General features: G+C 40.1%; 1 protein-coding gene across 4 annotated transcripts in view; it reads left to right on the top strand.

Annotated features, from left to right (window-relative positions):
* The window catches only part of KIAA0391 (KIAA0391 ortholog), a 156,379-nt gene that overhangs the window by 140,984 nt on the left and 1,524 nt on the right, over nucleotides 1–13,871 (top strand). For all 4 annotated transcript variants that reach the window (XM_021719237.1, XM_021719235.1, XM_021719236.1 and 1 more), the window contains 2 exons: nucleotides 6,094–6,242; nucleotides 9,988–10,183. In XM_021719237.1, coding sequence (XP_021574912.1) covers nucleotides 6,094–6,242; nucleotides 9,988–10,183 — 345 coding nt within the window. The remainder of the gene's footprint in view (nucleotides 1–6,093; nucleotides 6,243–9,987; nucleotides 10,184–13,871) is intronic.

The raw sequence follows: 13,871 nt of genomic DNA, 5'->3' as shown, positions 1-13,871 counted from the left end.
TGTAGAGAGGAGGTCTTGCCAAGTTGCCCAGGTGGGTCTTGAACCCGCGGGCTCAGGCAATCCACTCATCTCGGCCTCCCAAAGCGCTGGGATTACAGGCTGAGCCACCGAGCCCGGCATATTCTTTCTTTTCAAAATTGTTTTAACTATTCTACTTCCTCTGCCTTTCCACATAACGTTTAGAAAAATATTGTCTATAACTACAAAAAGTCTTGCTGGGATTTTAATAGGAATTGTATTAACCCCAATTATCAATTTAGGGAGAATTGAAATCTTTACTATATAGAGCCTTCCAATTCATGAACCTAGATGGTGTTGTTGACTTCTTCTACATACTTGCTGATTTTCTGTCTAGTAGTTCTCTCAGCTGTTAAGAGAGAAGGGTTGAAGTCTTCAACTATAATTTGGATTTGTATAGTTCTCCTTTCAGCTCTTCAGCTTTTGCTTCACATATTTTGCAGCTCTCTTGTTTGGTTATACACAATTTAAGATGTTTCCTTGGTGGACTGACATTTTTCTCATTATATAATGTCCCTTTGTGTTTCTGGTAATTTTCTCTGCTCTGAAGTCTATTTTATTTCATGTAGACAGAACCATTCCAGCTTTTTTTAAATTATTGCTTGCATGGTATATAATTGTTTCCATCCTTCTACTTTCCCCTAGTTTATATCATTATAAGGAAGTTAGTTTATTTTAGATAGTATATAGTTGTGTCATCTTTTTAAATCCACTCTGCCAATTTCTGTCTTTTAATTGGTGTATTTACACACACCTCATGTTATTTACATGTTAGGGCTTATAACTGCCATTTTGTTTTCTGTGTGTTGTCTCTGTTCTGTTTTTCCTGCCTTCCTATAGCCTATTTGATCTTTTTTTTAGAATTCCATTTTTATTTCTCTATAATTTGATTTTTTAAAAAACCTCTGGTGTTTTTGAGTGTATCTCTCTGTATAGCATTTTTAGTGGTCCTGTAGGTGTTTTTTTGTTTTGTTTTGTTTTGTTTTGTTTTTGAGTTGGAATCTCACTCTGTTACCCAGGATAGAGTGCAGTGGCATGCTCATGGCCACTGCAGAATAGGCGATCCTTTCATCTCAGCCTTCCAAGTAGCTGGAACTACAGATGCACACCATCACACCCAGCTAATTTTTGTGATTTATTGTAGAGACGAGGTCTCACCAAGTCATCCAGGTTAATCTCAAACCCCTGGGCTCAGGCAATCCTCTCACCTTGACCTCCCAAAATGCTGGGATTACAGTTCACCACGCCTGGCTGTAGGTGTTTTATATATACAGTACATACATACACACACATGTACACACTGAGGGTGCCAAAAATTGTATACACATTTTGAGTGATATTATCTATGTGTTACTTTTTGAAGTACTTTTCAGAAGTGTCTGGACGCTGATGGTAATCACTTTGAGAACCTCTTGTAATTGCAGGAGTCAAACGGTATATACTGAGTATTACAATTTTAATACAGTTTTTTCCTTTCATAAATGTGTAGAATTACTGTTACACGTTATAACATGACTGAACCTTGAGAACATTATGCTAAGTGAATCTAAAAACAAAAGACCACATATTATATGATTTCATTCTTTTGAACTGTCCAGGATAGGCAAATCCATAGACACCAAAGACAGATTAATGGTTGCTTAGGGCCTGAGGGTATTGGGGAGGTAGGGAGGTGATAACTGAAAGGTACAGGATTTCTTTCTGAGATGATGAAATATTCTAAAAATGACTGCAGTGATAGTTGCTCATATCTGTGAACATACTAAAACTATTGAATCACAAGCACTTTAAATTGGTGAATTATATGATATGCGAATTATATTTCAATAAATGCTTATTTTTTAATTTTAAAAATTAAAAAAGTATACACTTTTTTTGGTGCTCTCAATGTATGTATACATGCATGCACATGCAGCATCACAGTATCACAGTCAAACTTGTCATCATTTTACCAAGTTTTCTGACTAGACTGCCTCTTTCCTGGTCCTTTGGCTAGAGAGAAAAAGACCTTTGTTGGCCTCTTTTTGGTCTGTACACATTGGTATTTCCAGGTTGAGAACTTCTTCAGCCCCAAGTCTGGGAACATGGAGCAAAAAGAAAACCAAAGGAACTCATCACCATGTCAATCCTCATGTCTTGAGGTCCTTGGCCAGTTTGCCCTTTTTTTCCCCCCTTCCTTTCAAAATCTTCTTATGTCTATTTTAAAGATAATGTCCAGGGTTTTTAACTGTACTTAGTAAAAGATATAGGGAGAAGTACATCTGCTCTATCTTCCCTCTCAGTTTTATTTTTTATCTAACATAGGATTTTAGATTTAGATTTTAGTTTTAATAACTTTTTTTAAATTCTAAATATACCTTTGACTCTGACCCAGCCCACTGGATCTAGCCTTGGAGTTTATCCCAGAGAAAATAAGTTCATAGCTGGATTGTCACAGGGTTTCAGGCTAGTAGTCCCTTTATTCTGCACATTCATCTTTTGTTCCTGTCTTTCATATATATTCTCCTTTGTTTTCATTGTTTTTAGAGAGCTGCTGCTAGTAGAGACCTCTCCACCACAAGATGGTGCCCCAGAGTAGTTCAAAATAAAACTTTTCTGCTCTTCCTTGGGCTCCAGTCTGTAATGTACTATTAGTGAACTCAGGGTCATTTATCTCAAGCGGAATATAGCTGTGAAGACCCAATTGTGTTTATTTTTAAACTATGTCTTTACCAGTTGCATGGAAACTTAGGCATCAAAAATTGTTTTTGAATTTTTTTTGTATCTTTACAATAACTATGGAAATTCATATGGAAATGAAAAAAGTGATTATGATTCCTATTAATGGGTCCAGTTGCCATTTGTATCTGGGACTTGTTGAAAGTAATCTATAATCTCAACATAGCTTTAAAAAGAATTGTTTTTGGGGGGTTTTTTGTGTGTGTGTATTTTTTTTGAGTCAGAGTCTCACTCTCACCCAGGCTAGAGAGTACAGTGGCATGCTCACAGCCTCTGCAGCCTTGGCCTGCTGGGCTCAGGCAATCCTTCCACTTCAACCTTCCAAATAGCTGAGACTACAGGCATGCACCACCATGACCAGCTAATATTTTGTAGAGAGGAGGCCTCTCCAAATTGCCCAGACTTGTCTCAAACCCCTGGGTTCAGGCAATCTTTTAGCCTCTGCCTCTCAAAGTGCTGGAATTACAGGTGTGAGCTACTGCATCCAGCCAAAAAGGAATATTATAAGTGCATTCTGAAGAAGATGTACTCTCAATGTGTTATGAGCTGTTTGAATTCATGAATAAGAGTTTCCTAGTGCAAATGTTTAAATGTTTGCTTTTGATTACTAGCCCAACTTTTTTTTTTTTTTTTTTTTTTTTTGTTTGAGTTGGAGTCTCGCTCTGTCACCCAGTCTGGAGTGCAGTGGCCACTTCCGACCACCGCAGCCTTGACCTGCTGGGCTCTGGCGATCCTTCCACCTCAGCCTTCCAAGTAGCCAGAATTACAGGCTTGCGCTACCACGCCTGGCTGGTTTTTTTATTTATTGTAGAGATGAGGTCTCGCTGCCCAGGCGGGTCTCGAACCTGCGGGCTCAGGCAATCCACTCACCTCAGCCTCCCAAAGGTGCGGGATTAGAGGTTGAGCCACCGAGCCCGGCTTTAGTCCAACTTTTAAAAATAATAATTTATAAATTATATTTTTAAATGCGTAGAATAAAAAGATTGGCAAATAGACATGAACAATTTTTGAATAGTGAGCTGTGAGCGGTTCTTTCATTTTTCAAGTTTTCAGTAAGTGCTATTTATTATGGATAAATATGGATGTTGGGCATATTCTTCAGCTAATCAGAAAATGTTTATTAACCATTCAAGATATATAGAGCCAGCATATGTTTTCCCAGGTTTGATAGCTGCATAAGAAATATATTGGACACACCCTTACTAAAGGCAGAGACTATGTCTTAAAATTTTATAGCTGTGATACCTAATATATATACCTTATACATAGAGAGGTCTAGGAAATAACTATTGAATGAACACAGAAGCCACAAACCTAGCTTTGAAGGAAATAATTATATTTTACTAGTTGTAAATCTTTGGATTTGGTGTTCTTGAGCTAACTACCTACTTGAATATTAGTTCACATGCAGTGGGCAAGTTGTGTCTATTCTACGTCTTTTTTTTTTTTTTTTTTTTTTTAAGTAAAGGGGTCTCACTCGGTCGCCGAGGCTGGAGTGCAGTGGCACAAGCAGAGCTTACTGTAGCCTTGACCTCTTGGGGTCAAGCAACCTTCCCATCTTAGCTTCCAGGCAGCTAGGACTATAGGCACACACTACCACACCTGGCTATTTTTTTTTTTTTTTCATAGAGTTGGGGGTCTCGCTATTATTGCCCTGGCTGGTCTCAGACTCCTGGCCTCAAGTGATCTTTTCACTCTGGTCTCCCAAAATCCTGGAATTACAGATGTGATCCACCATACCTCAACCATTCTGGGTCTCCATTGTAGAAACTAATAATTAGGACTAAAACTTCTTACTGAAATAATAAGATTAGTAATAGAGTAGGATGAACAAAAATCCAGTATAAATCTAAAGCATTAAATGATGTGTAAAAATTCAGCCTTTGCTAATGCATTATTAGATTTTCAGAGTCTACGTGTATATTAGACATAACAGGTGCTAATACAATATTTGATAACTGACTAAATAAATGAATTAATTTTATTGATTATAGGACCTTAAATAATGTCCTGAAAATCTACAGGAGAACAAATTATGAGTAAGGGGAAACTAAATTAAAATCAATATAAGACCCAAGACCTATTCCTGACATACCTTCCTATTTCTTTTTTATCCTGACTTCCTCATCTTTTTAAGTTTATCCTGCTGTAGAAACTGTAAGTCCAACCAAAATCCTAGACAATTAAGAATTTCTTCTATAACTTCCAACTTGTGATTTTTTTTTTTTTTTGAGTCGGAGTCTAACTCTGTCACCCAGACTGGAGTGCAGTGGCTGCTCCCGGCCGCCGCAGCCTCGACCTGCTGGGCTCCTGCAATCCTTCTGCCTCAGTCTTCCAAGTAGCTGGAACTACAGGCGCGCGCTACCATGCCCAGCTAATTTTTGATTTATTGTAGAGATGAGGTCCCACCAAGTTGCCCAGGCAGGTCTCGAACCCGCGGCCCCAGGCAATCCCCTCACCTCAGCCTCCCAAAGTGCGGGATTACAGGCTGAGCCACCCAGCCCGGCCCAACTTGTGATTTTTGTGGGTCCAGCAATTCTTACAAATTAAAGAGACTTTATATTTCTGATGCATTGTTATATAACATAATTTTTTCAGGTTGTGTTTTACTTAGCAATTTTCATTCACAGCTTAGTTAAATAAGTTGTACATGAAAGTAATTTATACACTTTTCCTTATGAAAGATTGAGTATAGGCAAGCTCACCAAAGTACTAGATTTGCTAAAAATCCAAGTCTAGACCTTTGAGGAGTTCATGTGCACACAAGACAAGTGAGAAGTGGAGAGAATGGGGACAAATTGACTGGAAACTAGACTAGAGGGTGGAAGTTGACAGATCTTTGGGAGAAAGAGATTTCAGTGAAAGGCAGCAGTCTTAGCAGTAAAATCATGATATGAAAAAGTTGACTGTAAAGTCATTACCTAGTTTAATCATTTGCAAACTTAAAAAAAAGAAGTAGAACGCTTTCTTCAAAAGAAAATTTATGCAGAATACCAATGTTATAAATATACAAAGATTGAGCTGTTTGTGTTGAAACAGGTTTTGAAGTGTGTCAGAAACAAAACCCCATCTTTCTTGAGCCTCTCTATTTCTTTTCCTGTGGCCTAGGGAACACAGTTTAAAAACAACTGAACTAGTCTGTGCTTAGAAAAGCCTCCCTGCATCCAACGTGGCCTGACCAGTAGGAAGATGTTAGATACTAATTTATAATAGGGAAGCATTTTCCTTAAGCTTTCAAAGATGGAAAATTATAACAGACTATATTCTTACTCCTTACCAGAAAAAAGAATTACTCCACTTATTTGAGAGTCTTTCTTTGACCCTTTTGGATGCTGGCTTTGTGTGTGTTGTTTTTAGCTCTTGGACGTAGTTTCTCAACTAGCCAAGCAGAATCTGCGACTGCTTGTCCTGGGCCGGAAGCATATGCTAAGGCAGCATTCCCGCTGGAGACAGAATGATATGGAAAAAGTGCAAAAGCAAGCTAGCTGTTTTTTTGCTGATAACATGTAAGTATTGGAGGTAATAGGTAAGTTACACTGGGCTTCAGTCACCTGTTTCTTAGTTACCTACTCTAAAACCTGTTTTTAGACTGGGCGCGAGGCCTCACAGTGTAATCCCAACACTTTGGGAGGCCGAGGCAGCATGATCGCTTGAGGCCAGGAATTTGAGATTAGTCTGGGCAACATAGTGAGGCTTTGCCTTTACAAAAAACCAAACTATAACCTGGACGTGGTAATGGGCATCTATTGTCCCGGCTACTCAGGAGGCTGAGAATGATGGATCACCTGAGCCAAGGAGGTCAAGGCTGCAATGAGCCATGATAATGCCAATGCACTCCAGTCTGGGTGACAGACTAAGACTCCAACTCAAAAAAAAAGAAAAAAAAATGCCGGACATAGTGGCTCACGCCTATAATCCCACTTTGGGAGGTGGAGGCAAGAGGATTGCCTGAACTCAAGGGTTCGAGACCAACCTGAGCAACATGGCGAGACCTCATCTCTACAATAAATAAAAAGTTAGCTGGGCATGCTAGCACACACCTGTAACTCCAACTACTTGGAAGTCTGAGGCAGAAGGATCACCTGAGTCCAGTAGGTCAATGCTGCAGTGGTCATGAGCGTGCCACCGCACTCTAGCCTGGGCATCAGAGTGACAGTCTGACTCAAAAAAAAAAAAAAAACCTATTTTTAAAATGCATGTATATATGTATGCTCAACCCCATTTAAAAAAATATTTGAGGCAGGAAGAACTTAAACTTTCTATAACAGGAAGAACTTGAACAAATGAAGAAATCAGGATAAAGAAGAAATGGGGAAGATAAGTCAGGAGTGAGGTTAGTACACAGAATATATGCCATAAGAGCCTAAGTAGATCATTAGCAAATACTTGACAAAAATGAACACCTGTTTTGTGGACAAGACAAAGTCCCTGCTCTTTTAGAACTTAAAATAAACAGTAAGACAAATAAACATATAAACAAATAATATCATAATATCATTCCAGGCAGAGATAAGTACTATGAGGACAATAAAGCAAAGTGGATAGAAAGGGATTAGGTAGGCGATAGGTAAGAGGGTAGTGTTTGGGGGTGACCAGGAAATACCCTTCTGAGGGGGCAAATTTGATAGGAGTGAGACATTTGAGGAGGATGGGGAAGACCCTCCGAGATAGAGGGAACAGCAAGTGTTCAAAAGGCCCTGAGGCAGGAAGAGGAAAAGGCCAGTGTGCATGGGCTATAACAGCAAGAGGGAAAATAATAGATTCTGAGGTCAGAGAGAAGGCAGGGACCACATTAGAGAGGACCTCGTGGGTCTTGATAGATAAGCAAGAAGTCTGGATTTTTATTCTAAATATATAGAGAAAATTGCTATTGAGTTGCAACTTCCCGTCCCAGGAAGCCAAAGGAACATGGCAGACATGGTCAGTAACAAAATCTATAGTGTCCATAAAGTAAAAAGAAAGCAACTTATATGAAGGAGCACAGATCCTTCACGGTGCATATGAACCTTTAATGCGCATTTAGGTTTTCATACTATTTAGGCTGACAAAAGTTATTTCCAACTTTGCCTGAATAATGAGTGTGTATGTCTCAGCTCCACAACTAGGTTTCATTTATTTGAATGTAATAATTTCAAGATTTGCCAGTATTCCCCAAATCATTCATTCTTTAAAAAGAAAAAAAAAAGTAAAATGGCTCTCAGTGCATGAAGCAGGGCAGCTAGCCCCTCATTTAGATATCAAACCAAATCTCCTTTTTCTTTAGCTGGGAGAGGGTGTTTCTGCCATTAGGTAGAAGACTTAATGCTCTTTATACAATCACTTTAGGCAACACTGAGTAGACATTAGGATCGCAGACTTGGGAATTAGTTTGCCCAGGTTCAGATCATGGCCCTGCCGCTTCCTATCTGAGAAAGATTTTGCCCTTCTCTGTGTCTTCCTTTCTTCGTGTATAACCTTCCTAGGATTGTTGTGAAGATTAAATAAGATAATACATGTAAATTACACATGTAAAATTCTTGGCACAGCACCAAGTACTTAGAAATCATATGAGTTGCTGTCATCATCATCATTATTATTTCTTTATTTTTATTTTTATTTTTTTTTTAGTTGGAGTCTCACTCTGTTGCCCAGACTGCCTCGCCTGCTGGGCGCCAGCGATCCTTCCGCCTCAGCCTTCCAAGTAGCTGGAATTACAGGCACACGCTATCACGCCCGGCTAGTTTTTGATTTATTGTAGAGACGAGGTCTCGCCAAGTTGCTCAGGCAAGTCTCGAACCCGCGGGCTCAGACAATCCACTCACCTCAGCCTCCCAAAGGTGCGGGATTACAGGCTGAGCCACCGAGCCCGGCTCATTATTATTTCTTATATGGAAGAATTACATAAATGCAGTGTTATACCCAAGAAGCTTTTTGGAAATTGGTCTCACTGCTTATTTTGGGGCCTGTATTTATTGTATCTGCTGAAATTCCAAACTCAGTTGTAAAAATTGATTCACTGGCCTTCTTTGGCTTTGGATTTGAATATATAAATTTTTATCAGTAACTCTTATTTTCCACTAATGTACCAAGGAAGCTTTTCAAACATACGTGAAAGTAGAGAGAATAGTATAGTGAATAGTGAGTTTTCATGTAACTGTCACCTAGCTCCAACAATTACCATCATTTTGCTAATTTTGTTGCATGAAACCCCACATTTTTTTCTTTTTATTTTTTTCCTGGAGAGTTTTAAGGCAGACTTTGTCATTTTATCATTAACTTTAAATACTTTAGGATAAGGTGAACTTTAAATGGTCCTATTTTGTTTGGGTCATCTGAATCAAGACATAAGGTGTATGACATGTTGCATCCGAATCTCCTAAGCCAAGATAGTTATGGCCATTTTACAGCACATAAATCAAAGTGCTACGGTTGAGGGACTGTTGGAGACTCTGAATCACTGGCTCTTCTCAAAGCAGGAGATGCTTTTGAGCACTGATATAGGTGACTGCCCAGAAACTACTTTGGCAGCCAGTTGTTTGGTCATTGCAAGAAAGTATTATCTTGCCCTAGTAGTATTTTGGATGTTTCTTGAATTTGAGTGAGGAAAGGAGGAAAAAGGTGTGCTCTGTGATGGGTGAGGCAAATAGGAAAGATGCCCATAGAGAACAAGTTTTTGAGTATGAAGAGAGAATTGTTAGAATTCACTTATTCTAGCCGGGCTCGGTGGCGCAGCCTGTAATCCCATGCTTTGGGAGGCTGAGGTGAGTGGATTGCCTGAGCCCGCAGGTTCGAGACCCACCTGGGCAACTTGGCGAGACCTCATCTCTACAATAAATCAAAAAATTAGCCGGGCATGGTAGTGTGAGCCTGTAGTTCCGGCTACTTGGAAGGCTGAGGCAGAAGGATCGCCAGAGCCCAGCAGGTCGAGGCTGCGGTGGCCGAGAGCGGCCACTGCACTCCAGTCTGGGCGGCAGAGAATCCAACTCAAAAAAAAAAAAAAAGAATTCACTCATTCTAATAGGAGAGCCTAATGAGCTGTTAAATCCCAGTTAGCATTCTCTTCCCCTCAACTTTCCGTCTGTGTTCTAGATGGTATTGCTTTTTTAGCTAAGGGCTTCCAGGTGATTCCTAATTATCACTGAGATCATGTAGATCAAGAATTCGGAGGCACCTCTAAGGAAAGTAGGAAAATAAGAAGAAAGTATGGTGGGAAAAGCTGTCCTTTACCTCCTCGGGTGTGCTTGATTGTGTCCTTTCTTATGCCTGATTCAGCTCAGAGGATGACCCATTCCTTCTGTATGCAACACTGCACTCAGGGAATCACTGCAAGTTTATCACAAATGACCTGATGCGAGACCACAAGGCCTGTCTGCCTGATGCCAAGACTCAACACCTGTTCTTTAAGTGGCAGCAGGGTCATCAGCTGGCAATTATTAATAGGACTCCAGGATCAAAAATAGGCTTTCAGGTATGGTATCTGTTCTTTATGTAATATTGACAGAGTCAAGTATATGCGTAGTAAGAATGTGGCATAGAAAAAGAATGTTACAACTAACTGAAGGTTCTAAATATTTTTTCTCAGTTTTAGTTTAGTATTTGGAATTAGCTAGGTCCTAGAAACAGAGTCTACCACAGTGAGTTTTCATAGGCCAGTTCCAAATTAATTGACATACTTGAAAACATCTGGGTTGTCATCAATTGTGACTTCAATTATGTCATCAATCATGACTTCTCATATGTTTTTTATTGTCCTGTTTATTTGCAGTAGTGCAAAATTCCTTATACCTTATAGTTTGTCATACTTCTACTTCTGCTAAACAACTCATTTTTCCTGTCTAATTCACTTCTGTGACACAGTCTCAAATGAGTTTTCTTTGATTCTAGATGAGATACTGATAATACAAGGATATGTCTTGCGTGAAAGCAAAGGGAAAAAATCCAAAGCAACTTATTACAGAAAAATACACTGGCCCATGGTAATATATGGTTCGATGGTCAAAATATATGTGGGGGTAGGGAGATAGGGAGATGTTGGTCAAAGCTTGCAAAATTTCAGTTAGGAAAAATAAATTCAAGAGATTTATTGTACAACATGGTGACTATAGTTAATAAAAATGTTTTGTATCCTTGAAAATTGCCAAGACTGTAAATTTTTAAGTGTTCTGATTACAAAAAATGAGTATGGGCCGGGCTCGGTGGCTCAGCCTGTAATCCCAGCACTTTGGGAGGCCGAGGCGAGTGAATTGCCTGAGCCCACAGGTTCGAGACTCACCCGGGGAACTTGGCAAGACCTCATCTCTACAATACATCAAAAATTAGCCAGGCGTGGTAATGCACGCCTGTAGTTCCTACTTGGAAGGTTGAGGTGAAAGGATCGCCGGAGCCCAGGAGGTTGAGGCTGTGGTGGTTGGGAGCGTGCCACTGCACTCCAGTCTGGGCGACAGAGTGAGACTCCAACTCAAAAAAAAATAGAAGAAATTAGTATGTGAGGTTATGTTACCTTGCATATGTTAATTAGCTCAATTTAGGTGTTCTACAATGTATAAATATTTCAAAATAACAAATTTATAAGAAATATGATACCAAATGATACCACAGGGTTTCAATCAGCAAAATCAAGACTTTATCATGAAAAATTACATAGGACAACTGACCTAGTTTTCTCAAAAACAACAAAAACTGAGCCGGGCTTGGTGGCTCAACCTGTAATCCCGCGCCTTTGGGAGGCTGATGTGAGTGGATTGCCTAAGCCCGTGGGTTCGAGACCCGCCTGGGCAACTTGGCGAGACCTCATCTCTACAATACATCAAAAATTAGCCGGGAGTGGTAGCACATGCCTGTAGTTCCGGCTACTTGGAAGGCTGAGGCGGAAGGATCGCCGGAACCCAGCAGGGAGCGGCCACTGCACTCCAGTCTGGGCAAAAGAGTGAGACTCCAACTCAAAAAACAAACAAACAAACAAAAAAAAACAAAAACTGTAAGAAAAATAGAGATGGAAAGGGAAGCTCTACATTAAAAGAATTAAAAGGTATTTCAACATGTCACAATGTAATATCCTTATTTCAATGTAATATCCTTATTTTCAATAAATAAACTAAAATGTATGTATATTCATATATAATAATTGAGGAAATATAGACAGTCAAAATTTGATAAAGATGAGGAATTATTAGGCATAATTATATTGATCTTACATTTACAAAAGAAGTCTTTATCTCTTAGAGATAAATACTAAAGTATTGCAGAAGAAATGATATATCTGAGCTTTGTTTCCGAGTAATCTTTGATGGGGGCATGGGGACAGGAAGTGGGTGTGGTATGGATGAAGTAGGATTAGCAATGCGTTAACAATGGTTGAAACTAGGTGATGGGTACTTGAGAGTTCATTATACTATATCTCTATTTTCGTTTGCAACTGTCCTTCAATATCAGAAGAGGATTGGTTTCAGGACCTCCCTCAAATACTAAAATCTTTGTATACCTAATCCTGAATTGTACCACACATCTTTAAAATACAACTTTAAAAAAAAGCCTCAAGTATGGCAGTACATGTTAACATTCCCAACAGGCTTTAATACACTTTTATGCATAATAAAGTATCTACCAGGATAATTTTTTTAAAAAACACTAAAATCCTAGGATGTGGCCAGGCACGGTGCCTCACACCTATAATCCCAGCACTTTGGGAGGCTGAGGTGAGAGGATTGCCTGAGCCTATGGGTTCAAGACCAGTCTGGGCAACTTGGGGAGCCCTCATCTCTACAGTAAATCAAAAAATTAGCTGGGTGTGGTGACACATGCCTATAGTTCCAGCTACGTGGAAGGCTGAAGCAGAAGGATCACCTGAGCCCAGCAGGTTGAGGCTGCGGTGGCACTGCACTCCAGCCTGGATGACAGAGTGAGGCTCCAACTCAAAAAAATAAAATAAAATAAAATCCTAGGATGCACAAGTCTCTATATAAAATGATGTATTTTGGGGCCCACAGGTTCCAGAACAGCCTGGACAATTTGGCAAGATATCATTTCTACAGTAAATCAAAAAATTAGCCGGGTGTGATAGTGCACACCTGTAGTTCCGGCTACTTGCAAGGCTGAAGTGGATGCTGGAGTGCAGTGCATGCCACTGCCCTCCAGCCTAGGTGATGGAGTGAGACTTCAACTCAAAAATAATAATAGTAATAATAATTGTTTCTGAACTGGGCACCGTGGCCCATACCTATAACCTCAGCACTTTGGGAAGCTGAGGTAGGAGGGTCACTTGAGACCAGGAGTTTGAGACCAGTGTGGGCAACATAGCAAGACCTTGTCTCTGCAGAAAAAATAAAAATAAATTTTTAAAAATTATCTGGGTTCGGTGGCACGTGCCTGTAGTCCCAACTATGCAGGAATCGAGGCAGAAGGATCACCTGAGCCCAAGAGGTCAAGGCTACAGTGAGCTATAATTGTGCCACTGTACTTCAACCTGGGACACAGAGTGAGACACTAACTCAAAAAAAAAAGTTGTTTCTCTGTTGTTTAGAGAATAATCACAAGGAAAAAGTCTGTATATGTTCAGTACAGAAGCAATTTTTTAAGAATTATGACTAGTTGCCATGGATATGGAACCCATGGATATGGAAGGCCGACTATATTTGAAATTTTTCACTAAACACAACACCTATAAAGGCAACAAAAGGAATTCTGTGTCATATAAATGTGATGATTCTTCTTTTCTTTTCTTTTTCTTTGAATCGGAAACCTCACTCTGTTGCCTAGACTGGAGTTCAGTGGCATGCTCACGGCCACTGCAGCCTCGACCTACTGGGCTCAGGTGATCCTTCCGCCTCTGTCTCCCAAGTAGCTGGGACTACAGGCGCACACCACCACACTGGCTAATTTTTTGATTTATTGTAGGAAAAAAGGTCTCGCCAAGTTGCTCAGGCTGGTCTCGAACTCCTGGACTCAAGCAATCCTCTTGCCAAAGTTCTGGGATTATAGGTGTGAGCCACCAGGCCCAGCCAAATGTGGTACTTCTATAGAGAGTCCTTAGCTTTAAAAATCATCCCACCACCCCTCCCATTAAAAAAGGAACTCCTAGCCGGGCTCGGTGGCTCAGCCTGTAATCCTGCGCCTTTGGGAGGCTGAGGTGAATGGATTGCCTGAGCCCACGGGTTCTG

Source organism: Carlito syrichta, unplaced genomic scaffold, assembly GCF_000164805.1.
Source record: "Carlito syrichta isolate Samal-C Ts95f unplaced genomic scaffold, Tarsius_syrichta-2.0.1 Scaffold314334, whole genome shotgun sequence".
Lineage (NCBI taxonomy): Eukaryota > Metazoa > Chordata > Mammalia > Primates > Tarsiidae > Carlito > Carlito syrichta.
This window is presented reverse-complemented; position numbering and strand designations above follow the sequence as displayed.